Here is a 24,651-nt window from a genome sequence, read left to right on the forward strand (position 1 = left end):
TGATAGCTGATAACTCTCAGATGAAGACGATGACGACGACGATGCTGCTGCTGCTGCTAATGATGATGATGATGATGATGACGACAATGATACTGGCGATGATGATGATGACCATGATGATGATGATGATGATGATGATGATGATGATGATGACGATGATGATTGTGGTGGTGCTGACAGCGACTAGACTGGAAAGCTTGTTATTTCTGAAAACGTATTTTTCTATTTGTTCCTGTCACAGAGGCCACATGCTTTGCTCCTTGCAACCGCCACGTATTCCATGGTATTATCCTTGATCTACATGTCCTACATTTATGATTGGCAAATGATCACCTATCCAAATTCACAGTTCCAAAAGGGAATACATAAATGGACCTATTCTTCTGTATCGCGCAGTTTTTTCCAAGAGTTTAAATATTCTCTTGGTTTAGGAGGTGATGCCACTACTTCACGTCATGGCGTACGATTTGACATGGTTCATGAGGGATACAGGGATATGACATACCAGGTTAGTAAGAATGTGGGGAATGACGTGTCTCTGATGTGCAAGAAGAGTAAGAAGGGCACAGAGTCAAAAGTCCACAGTCTCACAGTCAGTCTGTATCTTGTCAAACATTTCATAACGTTTTGTATTATTCTATACATGTTCTATGCTAGTATTTTTAAAAGGTAAACATCGCATGCATGTTGAATAAGCCAGTTTGGAGGATAATTGTGACCCGTTCTGATAAAACCAGGAACAAGTCGCATTTTTAGCATTTCATGATTTGAATAAAATGTAAGCACTAACACACTTTAAAATGATACCAAAATTATATAAATAGCATAAATACTTTTCAAGATATGGATAATTTTGTAAATGGTACCTTGATATTTTTTGACGAATTGCTGTTCTGAGTAATGGACCAGTTAGTTTCCTGCCTTACACAGGATTGAATAGGGATTATCATAGTTCAACTGTTAATTAGTGATTAAATAATCCTCATTTTAATAAGTACTCAATTATGATTAAATAACAATTTTGCGAGTGAACATAAATACATATAATCATCACTGTTCAGCAAAGTCCACTGAAGGCCTTTATATCCTTTGCATAAAATCCTCGCACAAATGACAATCTCCAAAATGGTGCCCTTTTCCCCTTGCATGTAGTCCGCCTGTTTCCACTTTATTTGAAAGATGCGTTGTTTCATAAACAAGACTTCAGCAAGTCGACAGAAGAATGTATCCCTTTCTTGGAAGAGGTACGCATCTTCTCCGTTATTTTGGATAGTAGTTATGTTGACTACATAAAATTATGTCTGGTGCTCAAGTACCTTTCTTTGAAGGCATTTGGACTGTAACCTATATATAGTAAACATTACAGGAATAACTTTATGTGTTTAATATTTATTTCAGATTAGTAGGATTAAAGTAATTCCATTTAAATAGGCACACATCATTTTTGTCTCAGTAGTATACACAACTGTCTCTCGTATTTATCATATACAGCCACTTAAATTAGCGTGTTCAAGATGTGCAATAGTCTCAAGTTCTGGACATCTTCTCAATACGGGCGCAGGTTCGGAGATCGACGCACACCCTTGTATATTCCGAATGAACAACGCACCTACGCCGGGCTATGAAAAAGATGTAGGGTCACTGACTACTGTACGCTCGATGGGACATGTCAACTTAATCAAATCTTTTGAAAAGAACGGCAGAAACAGGCATGAGATGTTTGCAGATAACAGGTAAACAGGGCAAGCTATTGTTTTTAGGAAGCAGCAAAATAAGCAGCTTATTTTGCTCTGAGTCTGTTGTCTTGGTTGATACGGAGTTCAATATTTGAACTTGCCTTCAGTTTTTGACTTGAATTTGTTTTTAAACCACTGCATGCAGTTTTCGTTGTTTGATTTCATATATTTTGTTGTCTGTCCATGAAGAAGAGCAGTTCATCTTCTCGACACATCGGCTGTTTTTCTTTCTTTCTTTTTTTTCCCAGCATATAACTAAATAACTGGTATGGTTGAGGAATAAATCAGCTATCACATACTTTTTGAGTTTTGACAATTGACCATCCCGTTCTTGAAATATTGAAAAATAAGAATTGTACGAAACTACCTCATTTTCAAACCTTTCCACGGATTCAAATATCAATCGATGATCTGTATTCGGAGTGTTAAATCACTGCACTGCGCATCATCAGCGCATGAGGCGTCTACATGTATTGTCATTCATAGTAATTTGACTCCGTGGAACGGATTGAAAAAGATGAAGTTTCATAAAATTCTTTTGTTTCAAAAACGCAGCGGTCAATTGTCAAAATTAAAAAAGTATGTGATAGCTGATATATTCCTCAACCCCGGGCCTCAACCGTTTATGCGTTAAAATACCCCAAAATTCAGTTTCCGACGATACAGTTCTTTCAGGGACACCATGTAGTTTACAATTGACGGATCTGTACTGAAAGTTATAAAAACCTAAATCTTATTTCTCATTCTTTGAACATTTTGAACAAAACAATATCTTCCTTATTTCAGGACCCGAACAGAAATGGTGCTTATCAACTGGATGAACACTGTCCACGTGGACGTCTACTCGGACCAGGAATACAGATATGCCATACTATTAGCACATCTATATCCTGATGTACACTTCTACGCTTTTACACCTGAGAAAATGAATCGAACACAGGAACTGTTTAAAAATGAAACCGGAATATCCAGGTTAGCTATAAAGATATCATACACTGTAAAATATTACCGTTATTTTACGGCACTTGCCCGTCAACTTTGAGGTTATTTACCGTAAATTTGAATTAAGATTTCACTGAAAATATGCATGTTTACCGTTAGACTGTACAGGGTGTCCCAGAAAAAATTCCCGGGCGAATAAATTTGGAGAAAGTAAGTCGAGAAATAGACATCAGAAACCAAAAATCTAAACATCAGCGTGTAGCCCATCTTATTCTGCATCTGATACGTCAATTTTACTGGATTTGGTTGACTGATTGCGAAGAAATGAGCGAATACATAACACATGCTTCATATCATTTCATTCCAAGATCAGTCAACACAATGCGCACTAGTGGTTAACTGTCAATGTGCTTCAGATGTTGTTCTGCGAAATCGCTTTCATTCTTTTTAAACAATCTGTTTCTTATAAAACATTTAATTAGGTTTTGTTCAAATTTGAAAACCTGCAAGATTTTGAAAATGAAAGCTTGCATGTAAGATAATGCCCGGTACTTAATTTGTAAATATGTTTTTTTCGTTAATGTTGATATAAATGTTACATAAAGAATTCCAGCTGGCTTTAAAAAAATCTCACACACATTAATATTTTTGGAATATTTCCAAGAAATTATAATGCAAAGTTTTTAAAACTTCAACATTAATGTTGCATGGTATCAAAAATCACACGTAAAGCTGTAAGCACTTGATCATAATGTCATTCTTGGATCAAATGTTCTTTGGAAAGTTAAAATATAACATATTTGCACAACATAAAGAGTTAAAGTTGAAAAGCTTCCAATTGCAGAAGTCAAAGTTTTCTCGGACAAACTGTTATTCATCTTTAGTGAAAGCATGAATGACAGAATGTCGGATTATAAAATAGATGAGCGAGTGAGCGAGTATGAAAAAAGCGCCTGGTGATCAAACTTGGAATGAACTGCATTGATGCACGTATTATGTAATCGTTCGTTTCTTCGCAACCAGTCAACCGAATCAAATAAAATTTTCGCATGTGATGCACAACAAAATAGGCTATGCGCTACATTTTAAAATGTTTGATTCTGATGTCTATTTCTCGACTTACGTTCAATTTTATTAGCTCGGTAATTTTTTCTGGGACACCCTGTATTTGTTTATTGTTTTGTGTGTAAAGTGTTGCATCTTCCAGTTTTTTAAATAGCCGTATTGTCCTGCCAGATTGTGTTTAAATGCCATTTCGTATAATGTATAGATACGACAACAACTGTAATTTTAATGCTAGAATGTTAGTAACCCAGTTGCCAGGTATTCTACCATAAAACATACGTACTTTCTACTGTATTGTATACAGGATTATGGGCATTCTATCGTACTTTTACGGCAATAATACTAAATTATATGCTAATTATACAGTGAAATACTTGTAAATTCGAGGTTTTTACGGTAGAATGCTGGCAACTTAGCTAGAACAACTTATTTGCCAGGTATTTTTACAATGTCAAAATTGCTTCTGACATAATCGTCATAATCAGAGACTTGTTACCTTTATCTTGCTAGTTTCAATATGCAGTAGTCTTGTGAAGTCATATGAAAAAGATTATTGCATCATTATAATTATGTAATTCATTGGTTCAATTTCTATTGCAAATGAAATTTCAATAATCAAATATAATTTCAACCTCATTATGTGTATGTGTTACATGAACAAATTCTAATACACCTTATACTCCTACTCAAAAGTTGGAATTAATATTAAAATTTGATATATCAAAGATATATCAAAATAAAGAATTTATTTGTAAGTGCAGTCCTTTCAGAGCCCTTTCAGTTATGCATAATTTTATGTGAAAATTAAAATAAAATACCGTACGTTATTTGCCGCCCGACCGATCCACCACATGAATTTGACTGAAGAGCAATTCAACAATTAGTATCTTTTGTCTAATTCAATTAATGAATTCTTGCATGTTTTATTATGACCAAAAGAACATAACTTCAGCTGTGCAACTTACATAAACTCTTGCTAAAGTGGTTCTTTTGATCAGTTTTGGAAAATAAACTAAAATTCGCTCTGGGTTTCGCTACTGATCGACCAGATTGTTAATTTATTGATGCAAGGTTGGACTTGTAATTATTATTATTATTATTATTATTATTATTATTATTATTATTATTATTATTATTATTATTATTATTATTATTATTATTATTATTATTATTATTATTATTATTATTATTATTATTATTATTATTATTATTATTATTATTATTATTATTATTATTATTATTATTCAGTTTTGAAGCAAACACCTGGCTGTCAACGGGTTGGTTCACAATGGTCGCCGCTATGGATATATGCAATGAGATTACCGTGTATGGAATGGCACACGAGGATTTCTGCCAGAATACGACGTAAGTTGCGAATGTCTTGCATTCTGTTTCGGCTTTGTTTGTTTCGGCTTTATTTTAACATTCTATAACATTTGAAAGAAATGTTAAAATATGTGACATTTGATTATAAGACTACTGTAAGATAATTAAAAAGCAGCAAAACTGTTGAATTCGCATAATTCAATTTAGTCGTCGGCAAAGACATTTGAAGCGGGAAACAAAATAAACAAAATTTGTCAATTTGCGTTTTGCTTGTACATATTCTGACTTTGCTCATTTCTTCCTTATTCTCCTCAACGATGTGTCATCAATTGACTTCATGTACGTATATAATCTCCATTTGTCACACAGTCCATCTGATATTTTGCCTTTTTGTATATATTTTTATGTTGTTGTTGTTATTGTTGTTGTTTGGTTGAAAAGACAATTTGGGTATATTTCAGTATATTATCACCCGTATTTTATATTTTTGAGTATTCCAAATATATCCACCTTGCTATAACTCAAATCCCATCTCTTTGAGTTGTGTTAGTGGCCTTATAAACAAAAAGGAGTGCTGAAGGAGTCTGCGTGACTGAAACCCCACTTTGGTACAAATAGTTAATTATTATTTATATAATTGATCAGTGTTTATATTTATATCTTTTCTAAACAGGACATATGAAGAAAATGTGCCCTACCACTACTACGAACCAGACAAATTGAAAGAATGTCAGTACTACAATAAAAGTGAGACACGTCTTACAGGTGGACATCTATTCATCACCGAAAAGGCTGTCTTTGCGAATTGGGCAGTACAACACCGCAAGATTAATTTCAAGCACCCAACGTGGCCAGTGAAAAACTCTACCAATAACCTTGATACGCCGTTCTTCAACAAATTTTGGGCATTTATTAAAGAAGGTGGTAATATGTCGGAACTAAAGAAAATCAAAGCCCCTCCAAAGAAATCATCTCGTAGGCGGAGAGGGAGGCGAAAGAAGGGAAATAAAGTCGTTATAGTGACACTACAGAAAGGAAATGAAAGTATAAAGGTGAACCAAGATGATTTGGTGGATACATTGGTGGAACTACTACCAGATGTTAAATTGATACAAACCCATGAGATTGTAGACAATGGCGGTGATAAGAATGAAAAAGTTAACAATGGTGAGGAGAAGAAACAAAATATCAGCAACGTGAAAAAACGAACAAATCTGATACAAATGGAGAGCAGCAAGAAACTGACTTCGAGACATACGATGCGCGATGTCAATAACAAGAGAGGGGATAATTATTACGAGAAGGGACTAACTTTGAGACATATGATGCGCGATGTCAATAACAAGAGAGGGGATCACGAGAAGGGACTAACTTTGAGACATATAATAGGCGATGATGAAGTCAATAACATGAGAGGGGATAATTATCCCGAGAAAGGACAAGTAAATGATGTCCTAGATGAGAAAATGCAAGTGAATATTGAAAATGAAAAACTTCGAAATCGAGACGGTAATGATGAAGCACATAATAATGATATTGATGCCAAAAAACGGCATGACAAAGTCAACTGGAAAAAGCAAGGAAATCACGATGTTTATATGAGGAAAGTGTTACACGAAATTCTAAATAACGACGTTGCTTCTGAAAAGAGAGGAGCGTGATTACATTAGTTATACGCCGAGGCCAGGGGAAAATAAAGTTTTGTTGATCATAACAAGCAGGAAGATATGTAGACGTTGAAACTCAATTTATTCAATTCTAAGTTGAGACAATACCATTGGACATAATTATAATAAAGATGAAACTCTAACGTGGTAGAAGTGTTTTTCACTTCTTAAAGTAAATTGTAGGTACTTACATGGCCTTTTCTTTTCTTTTCTTTCTTTAATTTTTTCTTTCTTTCTTGTTCTTTTTTGGCGCCCTCTACGGAGGCGCCAAAATATAGGCGAGGGCGCCAAAATATAGGCATGACTTTGTGAAAAGCTTCTAATTTCACTCTTGCTAGATTGACTTCGCAATTGTTTTGCTAAAATTATGCCCAGCTCAGAAATAAAACCACAATTTGCTTGGATTTTATTTTATTATTGTTTTCTGATATGCACAGGATAAAATGGTGAGCGTATATTCTTTGTTTAAAATACAAAATTAGGATTTATAAAAACACCAAATAAATCCTGACCTTTGTATGGGTTCAACCAGTTTACCGTGTGCCTTAGAACCCGATAGACGGTGACATTTGACCATACACTAGGATCCACAACATGCTCATCTATCATGGGAACAGTTCTTAAGCCCTAATACATTTGTACTTTCATCCTTTGAAAATTTGGGTACACAAACTCATACTCTGCAACTTGAGGTCAAATTTTGCACTATATGATTATGTAATTGAGGTTATTGGACTTAGCCATTGGGATGAGACTCTTGTGGTCCATAGTGATAAGATCAATTAACGAGGCCTCTGAAACTGATGGCTTTTGTTTGCTAATTACCATAGAATCTATATAGCGGTTATTGCCAAAGTTGCAATATGGTGGCACAATTGGGCGGCAAACTTTATGCAAACAACACGGCATATTAATTATACATGTTCTACATTGTTGTATTTTAAAACACTGAAGACCAAAATTGACGTTATTGCCATAATTGGATCATGGAGGTAGTACTACAACTCTGGTGGAAATTCGTTGCCACACCAGGGCCACACCAGCACGTTCTGGTGTTAAAAGCACGCAATCGAAGCTAAATATGTGATAGTTCCGTATTATTTTGTATAATAGTTGCAAATGCACATTCAGATTACACTTGCCCCTTCCCCACCCCCCATTTTCCAATGTTGGGAGACTGTAATGTAGAAATGATGATGATTTTGTCCAAATCAACATTGCAATAGGGGAGCGGGGAAGGATGTTGGCCATTTTTCGCCAAGGTTGTAGCTACTACCTCCATGATTGGATTAAGTAAATAACTAAATCCTGGTATCTACCCAGCAATGTTTGCTTATCTTTATAATTGTAACAAACTGTAGTGTACTATAAATGGTATAAAGACAGAAAAGGCAAACAAACAGAAATTTAGAGTTTTAAATTAGAGAGTTGACGGGAAGTTGTAAGAGTTAAATTGTTCATGGATATGATTGGTGTAAGGGCGAAAATGTTGAATGTCAGATCAAAGTCATCCGAGGTGAATTAAGTAATGTCAATCACAAATTGTTACAGGTCATTTGAGGTGGACTAAGTTTATATTTGGATTGTCAGAACACCTTCCCCAATCAGACACATTTCTCTTGCATTTGATAATCTTCTACTCTTCCCTAGAAAAATCATTATAATACCAAATCTACACACCATGGAATTCACCATATCACGTCCAAGTTCACATTGGGCACCACATTCCTTTTTTAAAGGAATTTTTAGTTTCTTTCCTTTTCTTTTCTGGACATAGAGCATTCAATGTTACCATATTTTGTTCATTCCGTATCGGGGTGGAGAATTATCTTGCTTGTTTATTGAAATAATTAAACTTGACACATTGCCACTTCCCTTATCACCGGTTTATTGAAAGTATAAAAATATAACAAAACATAATCTCTATTACATAGTACTGTTGAAGTAAATTGCTAAAGGAATGGAGTACTGATCAGCTTCAAAGAAACGTGCATTAAAGGGATTTGTCTTTAATCACAAGGAGACATTTTTCTGTGAAAAATCTGTGACCAGTTCAAAAATCCGTGAAAACCGATCACGTGTTTTTTGTCTCCTAGTGTATAAAGGGTTATAATTACCTAATTATTATACTTTATATGCTATAATTACTTAAAGGAGTATTTCGTGATCCTAGCAGCCTCGTTTTATGACATTTTTAGTAGATATCCACGAAAAATGCTTATTCCCGAAATTTCAGTTGATTCCGATTTACGGTTTGCGAGTTATGCATGATTATGTGTATTACACTGCTCCATAGACAGTGCGTTGTAATTTCGTTCTGGTGCACCAGAACGAAATTCAAATTTCACGATATTTTTGCGAAACAAATTAATTTGCAAGAAATATTTGGTACATAAATATTGTGTAGCCAGGGGTTTCCAGTGGTATAAAAATCTCGACTTTTTTTGAGAAAAGTGGGGGATAAGGCTGTGGATCACGAAATGCCCTTTTAAGTGATCTGTAGAACCTTTGGGTTAATTAAAGGTAGAAACATTGCACCTTATCATAACTTTAGAACATTATTACACGTTACTAAACTTTTAACTTATTATTTTTTTTATAAGCAAACCATATTTTAAAAAGGTCCTAGAAAGTGCCGATTGCCCTGCATCGGGGATCTAATAAAGGAATTATGCCAACAAATCAAAATGTAATTGCCCTCCTGACCTTAGTTGTTAACTTAACTCTTAAAATATTAGTTCTTAAACTTACGATATTTCCTAATCTAATATTATTATGTACATGTATAGTGGTATTTTTATACACAAAAATACCAAAATTCGTATAGTGTGATAAATATGGCAAGCCAAACATGCCAAATGTCAGTAATTAGAGGAAGCTAAGTAAATAGGGACAGGAGTCATGGACTTTCCAAAATATATGACTACGTTTGGTTTATTTTTCGCTCCGTTTGTCAACATCCGAAATAAGTAGGCCATAAGTCAGTTGACTTACACTACACATGTCGGGGAATGGAGATTGAAAATTCCAAGTTTTTACCATAATTAACATATAGCTCAAATACAAAATGAGGTTTTCAAGTCAAAAGTTTTTAAAACCCATAGCGTATAATATCATATTTAAACCTTTTTTCCGGTTAATAAAGTCGTGCTTTTTTAACTGACAAAAAGGCTGGTTTTTTTTACTTGAAAAAAAACTCTGTTTCTCTGGGAAAACTTCAAAGTTCAACTTTCTGGGGATTTGGCTTGCCTTGAATGACCACTAGTCTTGCATAAATTGAAAGACAGGTTGTTCATGAATGATTATAGAGCTAATAATCTGGGTATATACCTTAGAAATTAATATTTGATGGGGTACTCAATATAAAAGTGACATGCAGTACTTGCCGAAACATGCAAACTCATATTGGGTGTAAACATGGATCATTATTGGATAAAAAACTTTTTTTTAATATGAAAAGGTCCTAGAAAAATCTGGTTGGCCTGCAACGGTGATCTATTGATCTAATAACCCTAACCCCCGAAGGGCTTTTTGGCGACGGTAAGGGAAGAATGAAAGAATAAAGAGAGAAAAGAGGGAAAGAAGTTGTTTGCTGTGGGTGGGATTCGAACCCGAGACCCCTCGCATGCCAAGCACTCGGTCGGCGACACCTTGCCACGGGTCTTGGGCTTCGCTGGCCAGCGAAACCGTGCCTATATGTCACATAGGGCGATTGCGTCATCACACCACGTGGGATGCACGCACGAACAGCGCATATATCAAGTAGTATTTTGTAGTATACAGGCGGGTTAGGGTTAAAGAGATTGTGAAAACAAATCAAAATGTGAGTGCCACCCCTGACCTTAGTTGTTAACTTAACTCTTAAAATATTAGTTCTTAAACATACGATATTTCCTAATCTAATATTATTATGTACATGTATAGTGGTATTTTTATACACAAAAATACCAAAATTCGTATAGTGTGATAAAGATGACAAGCCAAACATACCAAATGTCAGTAAATAGAGGAAGCTAAGTAAATAGGGACAGGAGTCATGGACTTTCCAAAATATATGACTACGTTTGGTTTATTTTTCGCTCCGTTTGTCAACATCCGAAATAAGTATGCCATAAGTCAGTTGACTTACATTACACATGTCGGGGAATGGTTTCTTTAAAATATATGGATCCGGCTGTATTCCATAGTGGCGTATAGTGATTTTTGGTCATTTTTTTTAAAATTGGCACATATGTTTTTAATGATGTTCTCTTTCATTTTTTCTAAGTCTCATCAGTCATAATTAGCTAATTAATTAGTAATTAATTAATTAAATGTGGCGTATAGTTACAAAGTGACATTTTTGTATTCCATAGTGGCGTATCGACCATACGCCACTTTTTATACACATTTTATAATTATGAAATATCGGCAAAATGAAAAACATCGTATGTCATAGTGGCGTACGCGTATCGGACCTATACGCCACTATGGAATACGAACGACGAAAAGTAACGCCATAGGGATTACACGGCGACCGAGGTGGCGTACGGTTAACGTAAGACCAAAATATAAGACTATGTTTTTTCTCTCCTTTGGTCAACGTCCGAAATAAGTATGCCATAAGTCAGATGACATTACACATGTCGGGGAATGGTTTCTCTAAAATATATGTCGGGGAATGGTTTCTCTAAAATATTTAGTATGAGTGATCATTGTGACCCGATTGAAAATTGCAATTTTTAGAGAAAGCTGTATTCATAGAAAATAGTTCAAATACACATACTCACAAAGCTCAAATGCAAAATGGGGTTGTTCAAGTGAAAAGTTTTCAAAACCCACATACCGTATAACATCGAATTTAAAACTGTTTTTCAAATTGACAAAGTCGTGCTTTTTTAACTGACAAAAGGGCTGTTTTTTACTTTAAAAAACTCTATTTCTCTGGGAAAACTTCAAATGTCAACTTTCTGGGGGTTTGGCTTGCCATGAATGACCACTAGCCCGCCTTGCATAAATTGAAAGACAGGTTGTTCATGAATGATTATAGAGCTAATAATCTGAGTATATACCATAAAAATTAATATTTGATAAGGGGCACTCAATATAAAAGTGACATCCTAGATCCTAGAAAATGCTGGTTGGCCTGCAACGTTGATCTAATAAAGCAATTATGCCAACAAATTAAAATGTGAGTGCCACCCCTGACCTTAGTTGTTAACTTAACTAACTTTTAAAATATTAGTTCTTAAACTTACGATATTACCTAATATAATCTAATATTATTATGTACATGTAGAGTGGTATTTTTGTACACATACCAAATTCCGCTATATAGTGTGATAAGGATGGCAAGCCAAACATGCCAAATGCTCAGAAGTTAGAGGAAGCTATAGTAAATAGGGGCAGGAGTCATGGACTTTCCAAAATATAGGACTATGTTTTTTCTCTCCTTTGGTCAACGTCCGAAATAAGTATGCCATAAGTCAGATGACATTACACATGTCGGGGAATGGTTTCTCTAAAATACATGTCGGGGAATGGTTTCTCTAAAATATTTAGTATGAGTGATCATTGTGACCCGATTGAAAATTGCAATTTTTAGAGAAAGCTGTATTCACAGAAAATAGTTCAAATACACATACTCACAAAGCTCAAATGCAAAATGGGGTTGTTCAAGTGAAAAGTTTTCAAAACCCACATACCGTATAACATCGAATTTAAAACTGTTTTTCAAATTGACAAAGTCGTGCTTTTTTAACTGACAAAAGGGCTGTTTTTTACTTTAAAAAACTCTATTTCTCTGGGAAAACTTCAAATGTCAACTTTCTGGGGGTTTGGCGTGCCATGAATGACCACTAGCCCGCCTTGCATAAATTGAAAGACAGGTTGTTCATGAATGATTATAGAGCTAATAATCTGAGTATATACCATAAAAATTAATATTTGATAAGGGGCACTCAATATAAAAGTGACATCCTAGATCCTAGAAAATGCTGGTTGGCCTGCAACGTTGATCTAATAAAGGAATTATGCCAACAAATTAAAATGTGAGTGCCACCCCTGACCTTAGTTGTTAACTTAACTCTTAAAATATTAGTTCTTAAACTTACGATATTTCCTAATCTAATATTATTATGTACATGTATAGTGGTATTTTTATACACAAAAATACCAAAATTCGTATAGTGTGATAAATATGGCAAGCCAAACATACCAAATGTCAGTAAATAGAGGAAGCTAAGTAAATAGGGACAGGAGTCATGGACTTTCCAAAATATATGAATACGTTTGGTTTATTTTTCGCTCCGTTTGTCAACATCCGAAATAAGTATGCCATAAGTCAGATGACTTACACACATGTCGGGGAATGGTTTCTCTAAAATACATGTCGGGGAATGGTTTCTCTAAAATATTTAGTATGAGTGATGATTGTGACCCGATTGAAAATTGCAATTTGTCAGAGAAAGCTGCATTCACAGACAATAGCTCAAATACACATACTCACATAGCTCAAGTGCAAAATGAGTTCAAGTGAAAAGTTTTCATAAACCCACATACCGTATAATGTCAAATCTAAAACTGTTTTTCAATTGATAAAATCATGCTTTTTTAACTGACAAAAAGGCTGTTTACTTGAAAAAACTCAATTCAATTTTCAACTTCTGGGGATTTGGCTTGCCATGAATGACCACTAGCCCGCCTTGCATAAATTGAAAGACAGGTTGTTCATGAATGATTATAGAGCTAATAATCTGAGTATATAGCCTACCATAAAAATTAATATTTGATAAGGGGCACTCAATATAAAAGTGACATGAAGTACTTGCTGAAACATGCAACTCGGTGACTGCCATTCGGAAACAAAATTTAATGTAGGTTTGCCAACGAGGGAGTAATATTGGGTGACAACGTACATATCAAAATGTTACATTTTATTGATATGATTGTTCGGTGGAAAGTCAAATTTGACTCAAATGAAGTCATTGGGTAGATGTAAACATGGATCATTATTGGGCAAAATTATAATAAAGATTATGAAAAGGTCATAGACAATACTGGTTGAATCTCATAAAGGAATTATGCCAACAAATTAAAATGTGAGTGCCACCCCTGACCTTATTATTGTTCACTTAGCTAACCTTTTAAAATACCGTAAAACCTCCTCTACAAGCACATTATAGTGATTTTTGATGAAAGCTAAATACGATACATGCGTAAATATGCCAATGCAATAGATTGGTCTTGTTTCTATATGCTTGGATATATAATTTATTTGCTCAAACTCCATAATTTTATGATTTTGTCGATGATTGCGTCTGGATTAATTCTATATGCCTGTGGACGAGGTTTTACGGTATTAGTTCTTTAACTTAGGATATCCACTAACCTAATTATATATATGTATAGTGGTATTTTTGTACACATACCAAGATTTCTTATATAGTGTGATAAGGAAGGTCCTAGAAAAATACCGGTTGGCCTGCAACGTAGATCTAATAAAGGAATTATGCCAACAAATTAAAATGTGAGTGCCACCCCTGACCTTAGTTATTAACTTAACTAACTTTTAAAATATTAATTCTTAAACTTATGATATCAACTAACCTAATTATATTCAAGTATAGTGGTATTTTTGTACACATACCAAGATCATCCTTACATAGTGTGAAAAGGATGGCAAGCCAAACATGACAAATACTCAGTAATAAGAGGAAGCTAAGTAAAAAGGGACACGAGCCCGGGGACACGAGTCGGGGACAGATTTTCCAAAATATAAGATTATGTTTATTTCTCAGTTTCTCTACTTTCTTCAACGTCCAAAACAAGTAGGCCATAAGTCTGTTGACTCACAAGATTACACAAGTGATGACGGAGAATAGTTTCGAAAGTGTGAGTGATGGTGACCAGATTGAAAATTCCCGCCATTTGTCAGTGAAAGCTGTATTCATAGACATGTTTTACCACAATTAACATAGTCGTTCAAATGCAAAATAGTTTAGTTCAAGTGAAAGGTAAAGTTTTCAATTGATGAAGCTGTGTTTTTTTTTCTGACAAAATGCGTTCTTAGTTTTTTTTTTAAGTCTTGTTTTTCTGGGCAATTTCAAATTAAAACTTTCTGGGGATTTGGCTTGCCATGAAAGGCCACTAGCCTGTCTTGCATGAATTTAAAGTCAGGTTGTCCATGATGAATACCGCCATGACTATCCACTCCTACAACGGCTATAAACTATTTTGTTTGATCTACGGATAACCGTTGAAAGCGTTGTTGCCATACTGAAACGAAATTAAAGAGAATTCCAACGTCATAACATCTGTTAAAATACGATTACGATTCTATCTTGATTACAATTATTTACAAAATTTACTAATTTTCCAAATTACATTTAGACAATCGGCATACAACTTTTAAGTTGTATTAAAATAAGTTACTACCTGCAAATAATTGTGTTATTTACTGCTATACATTGCTGAATTTATTGTATTTTTAACAGATAAAGTAGGCCTATTAAATGGTTGCCGCTAGGGCCAGATAGGGTAAGGATGGAATACCCCTCAGCCTTCGGCCTATAATAAAATTGGCTTCCGTTTAAATAAAGTAGGTAATGGGGATACGCATCCTGCACAAGAACAAATAAACAATGGGGAACGATTGCTCGCTACGGGAGGAAACTGAATATATTAAATAAGAAAGAGTGAACAGTTTACCAACCCAAAGTGTTACAATTAAACAAGACAACATATAAATACAAATCCCGACCGGCACACAACCCAAAAAAAAAAAAAAAGCAAGGGAATGTGCCGGCGCGGGAATCGAACCCACGACCTTCCGATCTCTAGACGGACGTCTTATCCATTAGGCTACCAGCTTCCACTGATAAACGGTGGTTAAAACTGGGTCTAATGTTTGGCAGTCGAGGTATAGGCTACAATACACACAAACAAATATTACGCAAGTACACAAGTGAAGGCGATCATTACTGATGCTTAATCGTTTCTTTATTTATTTATTTATTTTATTTATTTTCCCCATGGAAGAAGAACATCGACTAAATCGTGCATTAAGTTTCGACTATTATTTGAATTCCTACTGCTTACATATGAATTAAACGGATACGGGTTGTATCCATTCCCCGGGTATCCATTCCCCACGTAATAGGCACCACCACTCGCATAGCCCAGAGGAGCTAGTTGTGTTCCATAGGCAGCACTCGCACCTGCAGCGGCCCCAGCACCGGCCCCAGCACCGGCAGCCCTAAATCCGCCGAAAATGCACATGGCAAATACTATGGCTCCAATGATAGCAAGAAGGGCGATAATGGCGGCGATAACGATGGCTGCAATGGCACCACCTCCAATTCCTGTAAAAAAGTTTTCAACGAGAGATATAAATGTTTACACAAATTATTTTATGTTTCCTCATCGCCTGCATAAACCAAACCCTGTTGTAAATTTTAATTTACATTACTTTTGTTGAACTTGCAGAAACTATAGAATTAATTTTCCTTTTATCTTGAACAAGCCGTAGCGAACAATTGCAAAAATAGTCCAAGTACTTTGATACCCAGGGGGCACTTGAATATGAATGTGACATACACGAAAAAAATTACTGAGTCAAGAGATTCACCAATGTTGTGTCTGTGTTTCCACTTTTTCCTCAGCTATTTTTGTTTTTGCATGTTTGGTCACCTTCAGTGCAGTATCGGTGATTGTATATAAACACCAAAATTGCTATCTTATCAATCACTATGACATGCATATACCTACAGTAATAGTATAGCATGCTCAGTAAAATACGATCCTGCATTGTTTTGTAAGCTTATATGTAAGCTCAACTCGGTCTTTCATTTCGGGAAGCGTACTGGTCGGTTGTTTAACCCTTACACCCAAAAATACCACAGAATACCACGATGAAAAATTCAGCGCATGCATGCATCCCAGGGTCTGCGATGACGCAATCACCCTAAGTGTCAAATGCTCACGGAATTGCTGGCCGGGCAGCAATTACCCGTGTAGCTACCGGTCCGCGATCCCGGGGGGCACTCAACTTTGGAAGTGACGGTATGTGCCTGTCAATAGGCCCCTCTTTGAAGTCGACTATACCCGATGACCCCTTTTTTTTAAAGCCATACCCGATGACCCCCTTTTTTTAGTTGCGGCTACCCAATGACCCCCTTTTTTTTTTTTTGGCTACCCAATGACCCCCTTTTTTCTAGTATAGCATCATCAAAATGCAACAAAAAAAATGCCGAAACTGTCAAATTTTGCTCCATTTTTTTCAAAATTATGCCGAAATATTCAAAATTTTGCTCCATTTTTTCAAAATTTTCTACCCGATGACCCTTTTTTAAATCCTATACTCGATGACCCCCTTTTTCAAAATATTGTACCCAATGACCCCATTTTTAATTTTGTTTGTACCCAATGACCCCCTTTTTTTAAATAACGCTTTGTACCCGATAGGCCCCTACTTCGCGACTCCGGTAGGCACATACCCGTCACTTCCAAAGTTGAGTGCCCTCCCCCCCCCCCCGGGTCCGCGACCGTGTGCTTGGCATGCGGGGGGTCAAAGGTTCGAATCCCGGGGGTGCCAAGTCAAAAATTCTTCGGATCTTCTTTGACTTCCGATAGCAAAAAGCATGGGTCAGTGTTAGGGTTAGTTAAGATATATTTTGAATACGAAGCTCAACTAATGCCAGCTTATATTTAGCACCCAGAAGTTACACAATTCATGAAGATGATTTTGATGTCTGTAATATCACATAACTCACTGCAGTCGACCAAAGCCACACAAAACAAAATAGCAGACGGTGAAAGAAAATCAGCCTCACTTTCATTTTCGGATTTGACTCATTAAAATTGAAAATGAGTCAAAAAACGATCTTGACTCATATTTGATGACGAATCGAGTCAACTTACTTATTATGAAGTGAGTCACCATATTTTTGACTCAATGCCATCGCGTCAGTAAAGACCAGGTTTTTTTTTTAAATGAGTCACATTGCTGGCGACTCACAAAAGAAAGCTCAAAATGAAGTAACTCTGTATTTTTTCTGTGTGCCTGTGACCATGGAAGAAAGAGATGAGAAGGAACCACAACGACTTCGATCGGCCAAGTAGTAATCCGCATATCTATTGACGCATGAAAAGAAAAGCTATCAATGGTACTTACTTTCATGTATGATCCATTTACCGCGATCGATGCTTGGCAAAATCATTACTGGAAAAAATTTATAACAAACCCATCCACGAACAAACAAACGCTACCCAGAAGTAAGATTATGGAATTTCACTGATGCTCTGAACATGTATAGTAGCTTTGTTTTGGGATCTACAGTCAAACTGTTTTCTTGATCGTGTTGTGTAGAAAATGTCCTATAAAACATCGAAAAGGTAATCAAAATCGGCCGTTTTTTTGCTGAGTTTCATCTTTAGCAAATAAGGTAAGATTTTGGTGACTTTTTCGATGAAAAATAGATGTAAAATGTTCTTAAATAATGCACAATGTTCCGGTTGAGTCCGGTACATAAAACCTGTTTAATTTAATAGTTTATATGTGTATAATCGTAACTAGCTAACTCGTTTCAGTGCCAAAGACTGCCAACTCTGAGAAAAAAGTCATCAAAGTTCGGAAAAATTGGGCAAAATGGAAGAAAAAGATGTAGGCCATCAATGACCGATGATCACGTCACCAAAGAAAATCCTATAGGGTGCTTGCACGGAAGGTCATTAGTTCAAATCATCCTTCACACACGCTCCAGAAGACATGCAAATACATGGAATACAATACCAATCACCTATTTAACGCGGGGTATTGATCAAAGTAAATCCTCATGAATAACAATGTCAACTAAATGTCGGTAAAGGGAGTGGACAAAGTGAATGCGTTCGTTGTGGTTCCTTCTTATCTCTTTCTTCCATGCTGTGACATTAGGGGTACGCGTACCGGTGTAGGAATTTTTAGACAAAAAAAGGGGGTCATTGAGTGTGTGCTCCATCAAAATGTGGGTCATTCAGTGTGGGACCGCTAACATAGGATTGGGTGATATTGAATTTTGAAGCTAAAATTGCAATAGTTTAGCTGATAAGTTCCCAAATTTGGTATAATATTGTGCACTTTGTGATAAAACATAGGATTTGCCACATATGAAGTACATAGTCCAAAGTTTATTTTAAGATGGGGAGGGGCATTTTGGATTTGACCCTACTGACCGTTAGAGGTCACGAAAGGTCACACAGGGGGAAAATGCTCCAATCATGTCGGCAGATACCTACCAAATTATTCATCTGATCTCAAGGATTTCAAAAGTGTATAGTTGATCTACGTATTTTCCCTCATTTTTGTGTAAAAACAGCACATATTTGGTTGTACAGGGGTAAAAATTTCAACTTACTCCTATTTTACAAAAATTTGTGGCAAATTGTTTGTCTTGACATAATAATCAAGAAACAGTATATGACTTTTACCATCTAAAATGTACTCTTTACTTGTTATTGCACTAGAAGCCAATGATCAATAGGACCCTATGGCCAGCCAATGGCATTTGGCATTTTTAACCTCTATAACATTGTAGATATCCAAACTATTCTTTTTATGATTCTCGTCAGCTAAACAGACAATTTGCTACCATATTTGTCCAAATCGGAGCAAGTTGATATTTTTACCCCCTGTACAAACAAAATGTGCCATTTTTACCCCCAAAATGAGGTTTTTGTAGAATAACTCTGTAACGATAGGTCATAGATAGCACAAACTATACATTTTTGAAATCCTTGTGACCAGATGAATAATTTTCACATTTTTACCCCTGTGTGACCTTTCATGACCTGTAGAGGTCAAATCTGTAAAGCTTCTACATCTTAAAATAATCTTTGGACCATGTACTTCATTCGTACAGGGAGCACGGTGGCCTAGCGGAACGGGCACTGACTCATAATCGGAAGGTTGCGGGTTCGAGCCCCGGCAACGCCATTGTGTTGTGCCCTTGAGTAAGGCACTTTATCTCGATTACTCCTCTCCACCCAGGTGTTTAAATGGGTACCGGCATTCTTAAATGCTGGGAAGGTAACAGACTCGCTGTAGAGGAGGTGTAGCGATCCCCCTATAGCAACATTACATGGTGGAGTCTGGCCCAATCGCCAATGAAAGAGAGATGGGCACTCCGATCACTGTTTATATATAGGATCGTCTCCTTTACCTTTACCTTACTTCATTTGAGGACACTCTCATGCTTTTATCAAAAAGTGCACAATGATTCAGCTTAGTAGCTGTACTCAAAATTATTTGTTCAAACCGCGCACGAAAAGCGCAAACATTTGCAGATTTAGGGGTAACCTTGTAAGAAAGGGGGTCATTGGGGCTAGAGTTTGCCTCAAAAAGTGGGTCTTTTGACAGGCACATGCATGGCGTCCCGTATGACGCGTACCAATATATGCCCCCGGCCTATTAGATTTAACTTGTATGTTCTTACAAGGAGGCCCTGAGTTGTTATGCCAGCTGATGCCAGACATCCATGTCCATGACCCCAGGTTTTTGGATCTGGACGTTATCCTCTGAATAAACGGGTACCCACATCGCATCAGAGTTTGTACAAACCAATGACCTAAGACTGGATTTGGCGAAATTTAATTGAGGTAGTCCCTAATGGCGGTCTTGAAGTTTCCGTAGTCAGTTATGCGACGATCTGTGAGATCCCATGACCAAGCAGTGGAGGTCCCAAGATCAAACCTGGTCAGACATGAAAGATCATTTCTACCATCTACAGCCCAATATGGAATTCTCTTCCTGCCAAAATTCCAGCCATTAGATCGAGGGCCAGCTTCAGCAAGGGAGGTTAATCGTTTTCTGGGTGCTTCCTCGTCAACTGTTAATGCCCAGTTACACCAAAAAAAAACCCACAGATATTTCAAAACTGTCCAATGGCGGCTTACCATCATCTGTTGGTGGTGTAGTAGGAGCCTGTGTAGTTGGGTCATTGTCGGTGATGATGATGGTAATTGGTTGGGCATTAGTTCCACATGAAGTTGATGACAAAGTCAGAGTGAAGGTTTCTGTGGATTCGGGCATCGAATCATCAATGATGTTGAGTGACAGAGAGTAGGAACTGGATGATGCCGGAATGGTAAAGGATTGTGTTACTGTGTAGTCCAACCCTAATGTGGCTGATGTGACTGAGTTGGAGATAACCACCGGAGTCACAACTGTGGTAAACATGGTAAAGAACAAAAATATCAAGGTCACGTAAACTTTGATATTTCATAAGCATTATTATGATATACCCAGCCCAAGCTTGATCGGACTGTTAAATTGTTACTTTCATAATTAAACCAGGAATTATTATGAGTTGCTTATGTATGTACCCAAATTATAGTCCGTACACCTTCCCCGATTCAGTAAAGTAAGCTGCAATTTGGTAATTTTCGCAAAAAATGCTCATTTGTTGAAGGAATCTGTTATGCTAGTTGCATTACTTGTAATGTATCATTTCTTCTTTGCAAATGTATACTTTTATATACGTATGATCATTACTCTTAGAGGAAGGTATTATATAGATCAAAAGTAACTTGAACGGCTGTTTGATAGACCGTGTTCAAAGCCAGAATTCAGACTAAAGACAATAGGAGCTAGCCTAAGAACATCATCTGAAGAAATAATGGGATATTCCAGTTGAAATCCATACAACCCCTATTTGAAATTCACACTTCTTGTGTGGAAGATTAACATGATTAAGGTTATGTCTTCCATAAACTATGTAGCCTAAGTGTTTAATATAGTAGGTAAACATTAAATTAACAAATTTGAATACTAAATCAAAGTTTACTATCAAACGCATAAAGACTTAACGATATTAATCATATCAAAGTAAACATCTGAAAAAAGTAACTAACCCCCCTTTAATAATTACCATTATTCAAAAACGGGTATTGTATTACAAATCTGTAAAATGCGTTGGAAGCAGAATTTATTTCTGCACATTTTGACACTTCATTTGTAGCAATTGACTATATATTGACGTCACAGCGTACATTTAATTCAATGTAGCCCAAGATTTGAAAGTTGCAGTAAATTCTATTGATTTTGCATTCAGTGCAATGGAAGGAAATCTGTGCAATGACATCTGAGTGTTTTTGTATTGTAAAAATTTGTATGTAAGTGCAACTTTCAAATCTGGACCTCACTACATTAAATTGACCGGTGTCTTATTGTTTTCTGTGCTATCGTATCAAATGAGGTGTCCAAATGCGCAGAAATAAATACTGCAGATTTGTAATACAATAGCCCCTTTTTGAATAATCAGTGTTTAAAAAGTGTAACAAAGTAAATACATTGAAGTGTTTAAATAAGTGTTTAAACCGGAACATTTTCAACAACAACAAAAATACATATTTACAGTTTACAAGCATATCAAACAATTGGTAAATTAAGAGCTTGCATAACATCCTTTATGCGAACCAATCACGCTTAATGTTTACCCATCTTCTTTATCATTTTACCCTGTATTAATTGCTAACGTCTTTACAAGTCTGTGCCAGTTGCGATATTATCAAATTATTAATGAAAAACAAGTTAATAGAGAATTATAATTGCTTTATTCATCATCATCATCATCAATAGTCTCCCCCGCAGCAAGTTTGGTTACGCTCCCTCCACATCAACATTCTGCCAATGACCACGTACTCCATTTCTGATTAGCTAAGAGGGCGACAAAGCGAAGTCTATTAGAACCTGATCAGAAGCGATGTATCCGGGAACTTGATTGCCAATGGGTTTCAGGGTCGGATTTACCATTGGGCCAGATGGGCCCGGGCCCAGGGTCCCCAAAATTTGGGGACCCCCAAACTTGCCCTGCGCATCCGAAAATCACCCATGTTTTGGGCAAAAAATAGCAAAATTGCACAATTTTGCGCCCTTCGCGCGCACTAGCCTTTTATATGGCAATTTTTATGTTCATTTTGGTTAAAATAGTCTGAAATTGATTAGAAAATAATCTAAATTCAATTTAATGCTTCCGCCGCCACTGTCGATAGTATAGACGAATCCAACGAGTCAAGTCATGTTCAGGATTTGGTCGGCCATTACTGGGTCCCCGCAACACCAAATTGGTGTTGTGACTGCCCAGTGCCCAATTGGGTGGATTAAGCCGGTTATAAATCGATGTTAGTCTTTTGTGTTGTAAACTGTCATCATTCTTTTGTCTACGTGTAACAAGGGTGATAGAATGCAGTTTAAAATACCCTACAAAGCCGCATCATTTCACATTTTAGGTGAGATTGAGCCGACGGGGACCCAGCTATGGCTGCCATTGAGGTGTAGGAATGCGTGAAATTGGATTCGTCTATACGTAAACCAAAACTTGACCACTTGACATGATTGAGTGCACAATCTGCACATGCCTAAGTTCCACACAGTGACTTTGGGGGCCTCCAAATTTTTGCCTGGCCCAGGGCCCCCAAAAACGGTAAATACGGCCCTGGTCGAACTCTTGACTGAATTATCAGTGTGTGAGCACCGAGCAGCACATGCTGGATGACGTCATGGGAAAAGTATTACCATATCAAAAAGAACTTGTTCGTTATCATTGGCAGACTGTTTGTGTGGAGGGTGCGGAACTTTCTGCTGTGGAGACTAGATCATCAAGGTCATGAAGGATAGAGAACAAACTAGCACAATAGAATTAGAAGAAAAAACGTGCATCAGAAACAAAGTGCGTCTGGAGCTCCCAGCGTCCATATTCTGTATCAATTGTAGAATTGTCAACGGAAAAAGCACACAATACTTACTAACTGGTGCAGCGACGTTTCCCGATTTAGTTATCACCACTGATGCAGTGCTTCCTTCAGATGTGACGTAGGTGCTTTGTGACCAGCCTATTACACCTGTTAATGTGAATAAAAGAACAAAGATAACTAGATGTAGTTCTTATTGTTACTGTTTTTGGAATAGCAGAGCCGTCGCTATGGGGTGTGGGTGTGAGGGGGGAGAGACGATTAACGGGTGAGAGTATGAGATGTGTCTAATTATTTTGCAAGATTGACCAAATATATGTACATCCCCTCACCGCTCCGCACCGCGGCCGCACCCTTTATCAGCAACAATGGAGTATCGACCTAGGGCATAGTAGCAAGTCCCCGTCTTCTGCTTGTCATATCTACATGTAATTTGACATATATTTGTGATTTATGCCATTCAGTCTGAATGTTCTCTTGGATAGTTCGTCAAGAAAGGACCCACGAGTGCATTAGCAATCTACGCCGTCAGGCCTATGCCGTGACTGGTCGTGCTAACCCCATCAGAGGCGTACCGACCGGGGACAAATTTGCTCAAATCCCGGGACTAAATTGAACAAAAGTTGTACTAAATGTGCATATACATATTTCTTTGACCCAGTGTAAGGACCCTTAACAATTTTAATTTTGCGCGTTTCGCGCATTTATGCCGCTATGAAATCTGCCCTATTGGGTTGTCATACTTGGGAACCAAAAGGTTTGCGTATGTAGCACTTCCTTATCCGTTTCGCAAGGTGTGTGACAAAGAGTTGACCAGCCTGTTATGATAATTAAAATATGCGCCTATACACTGATATAACTTACAGTCGTCGTCATCATCAGTAATGCTCACAGTAAGCACGTTTGGCGAACCAACGATAATGTTATCTTGTCCGGGTTCGATGGTCAGTGTAAATGTCTCCGTGCTTTCTTCTGTACTATCACTAATAATATTTACAGGAACACATTTCTCTGATTCTTCCGTATTGAAGACGATTTGTGACACGGGCGAAAAATCAGACCCACTTATGGCAGTCACACCGCTGGAAGAAATCGCTGAAAGAAAATATGTTTTGATCTTTAGCATGACTTGTAGCACTGAGTTACGCACAAAAAGTATCATTACAATGACTTGAATAAGAGGCCATGTCTTGACGATATTACACTCA

At 36.8% G+C, this 24,651-nt stretch overlaps 2 protein-coding genes across 2 annotated transcripts in view; one reads left to right on the top strand and one right to left on the bottom strand.

Annotated features, from left to right (window-relative positions):
- Positions 1 to 10,158, top strand: part of LOC140156077 (uncharacterized) — a 28,425-nt gene extending 18,267 nt beyond the window's left edge. Inside the window, exons 3-7 of the mRNA XM_072179194.1 lie at positions 242 to 508; positions 1,492 to 1,733; positions 2,523 to 2,708; positions 4,992 to 5,108; positions 5,743 to 10,158. Of these exons, the coding sequence (XP_072035295.1) occupies positions 242 to 508; positions 1,492 to 1,733; positions 2,523 to 2,708; positions 4,992 to 5,108; positions 5,743 to 6,730 (1,800 nt within the window). The 3' untranslated portion in view covers positions 6,731 to 10,158. The remainder of the gene's footprint in view (positions 1 to 241; positions 509 to 1,491; positions 1,734 to 2,522; positions 2,709 to 4,991; positions 5,109 to 5,742) is intronic.
- Positions 9,934 to 24,651, bottom strand: part of LOC140154784 (uncharacterized) — a 77,682-nt gene continuing 62,964 nt past the window's right edge. The window contains exons 14-18 of the mRNA XM_072177351.1: positions 24,308 to 24,538; positions 23,498 to 23,593; positions 20,648 to 20,917; positions 15,815 to 16,077; positions 9,934 to 14,992 (exon numbers count right to left, since the gene is read on the bottom strand). Of these exons, the coding sequence (XP_072033452.1) occupies positions 14,960 to 14,992; positions 15,815 to 16,077; positions 20,648 to 20,917; positions 23,498 to 23,593; positions 24,308 to 24,538 (893 nt within the window). The 3' untranslated portion in view covers positions 9,934 to 14,959. The remainder of the gene's footprint in view (positions 14,993 to 15,814; positions 16,078 to 20,647; positions 20,918 to 23,497; positions 23,594 to 24,307; positions 24,539 to 24,651) is intronic.

The sequence above is a fragment of the Amphiura filiformis genome, chromosome 6, assembly GCF_039555335.1.
Source record: "Amphiura filiformis chromosome 6, Afil_fr2py, whole genome shotgun sequence".
Classification (NCBI taxonomy): domain Eukaryota; kingdom Metazoa; phylum Echinodermata; class Ophiuroidea; order Amphilepidida; family Amphiuridae; genus Amphiura; species Amphiura filiformis.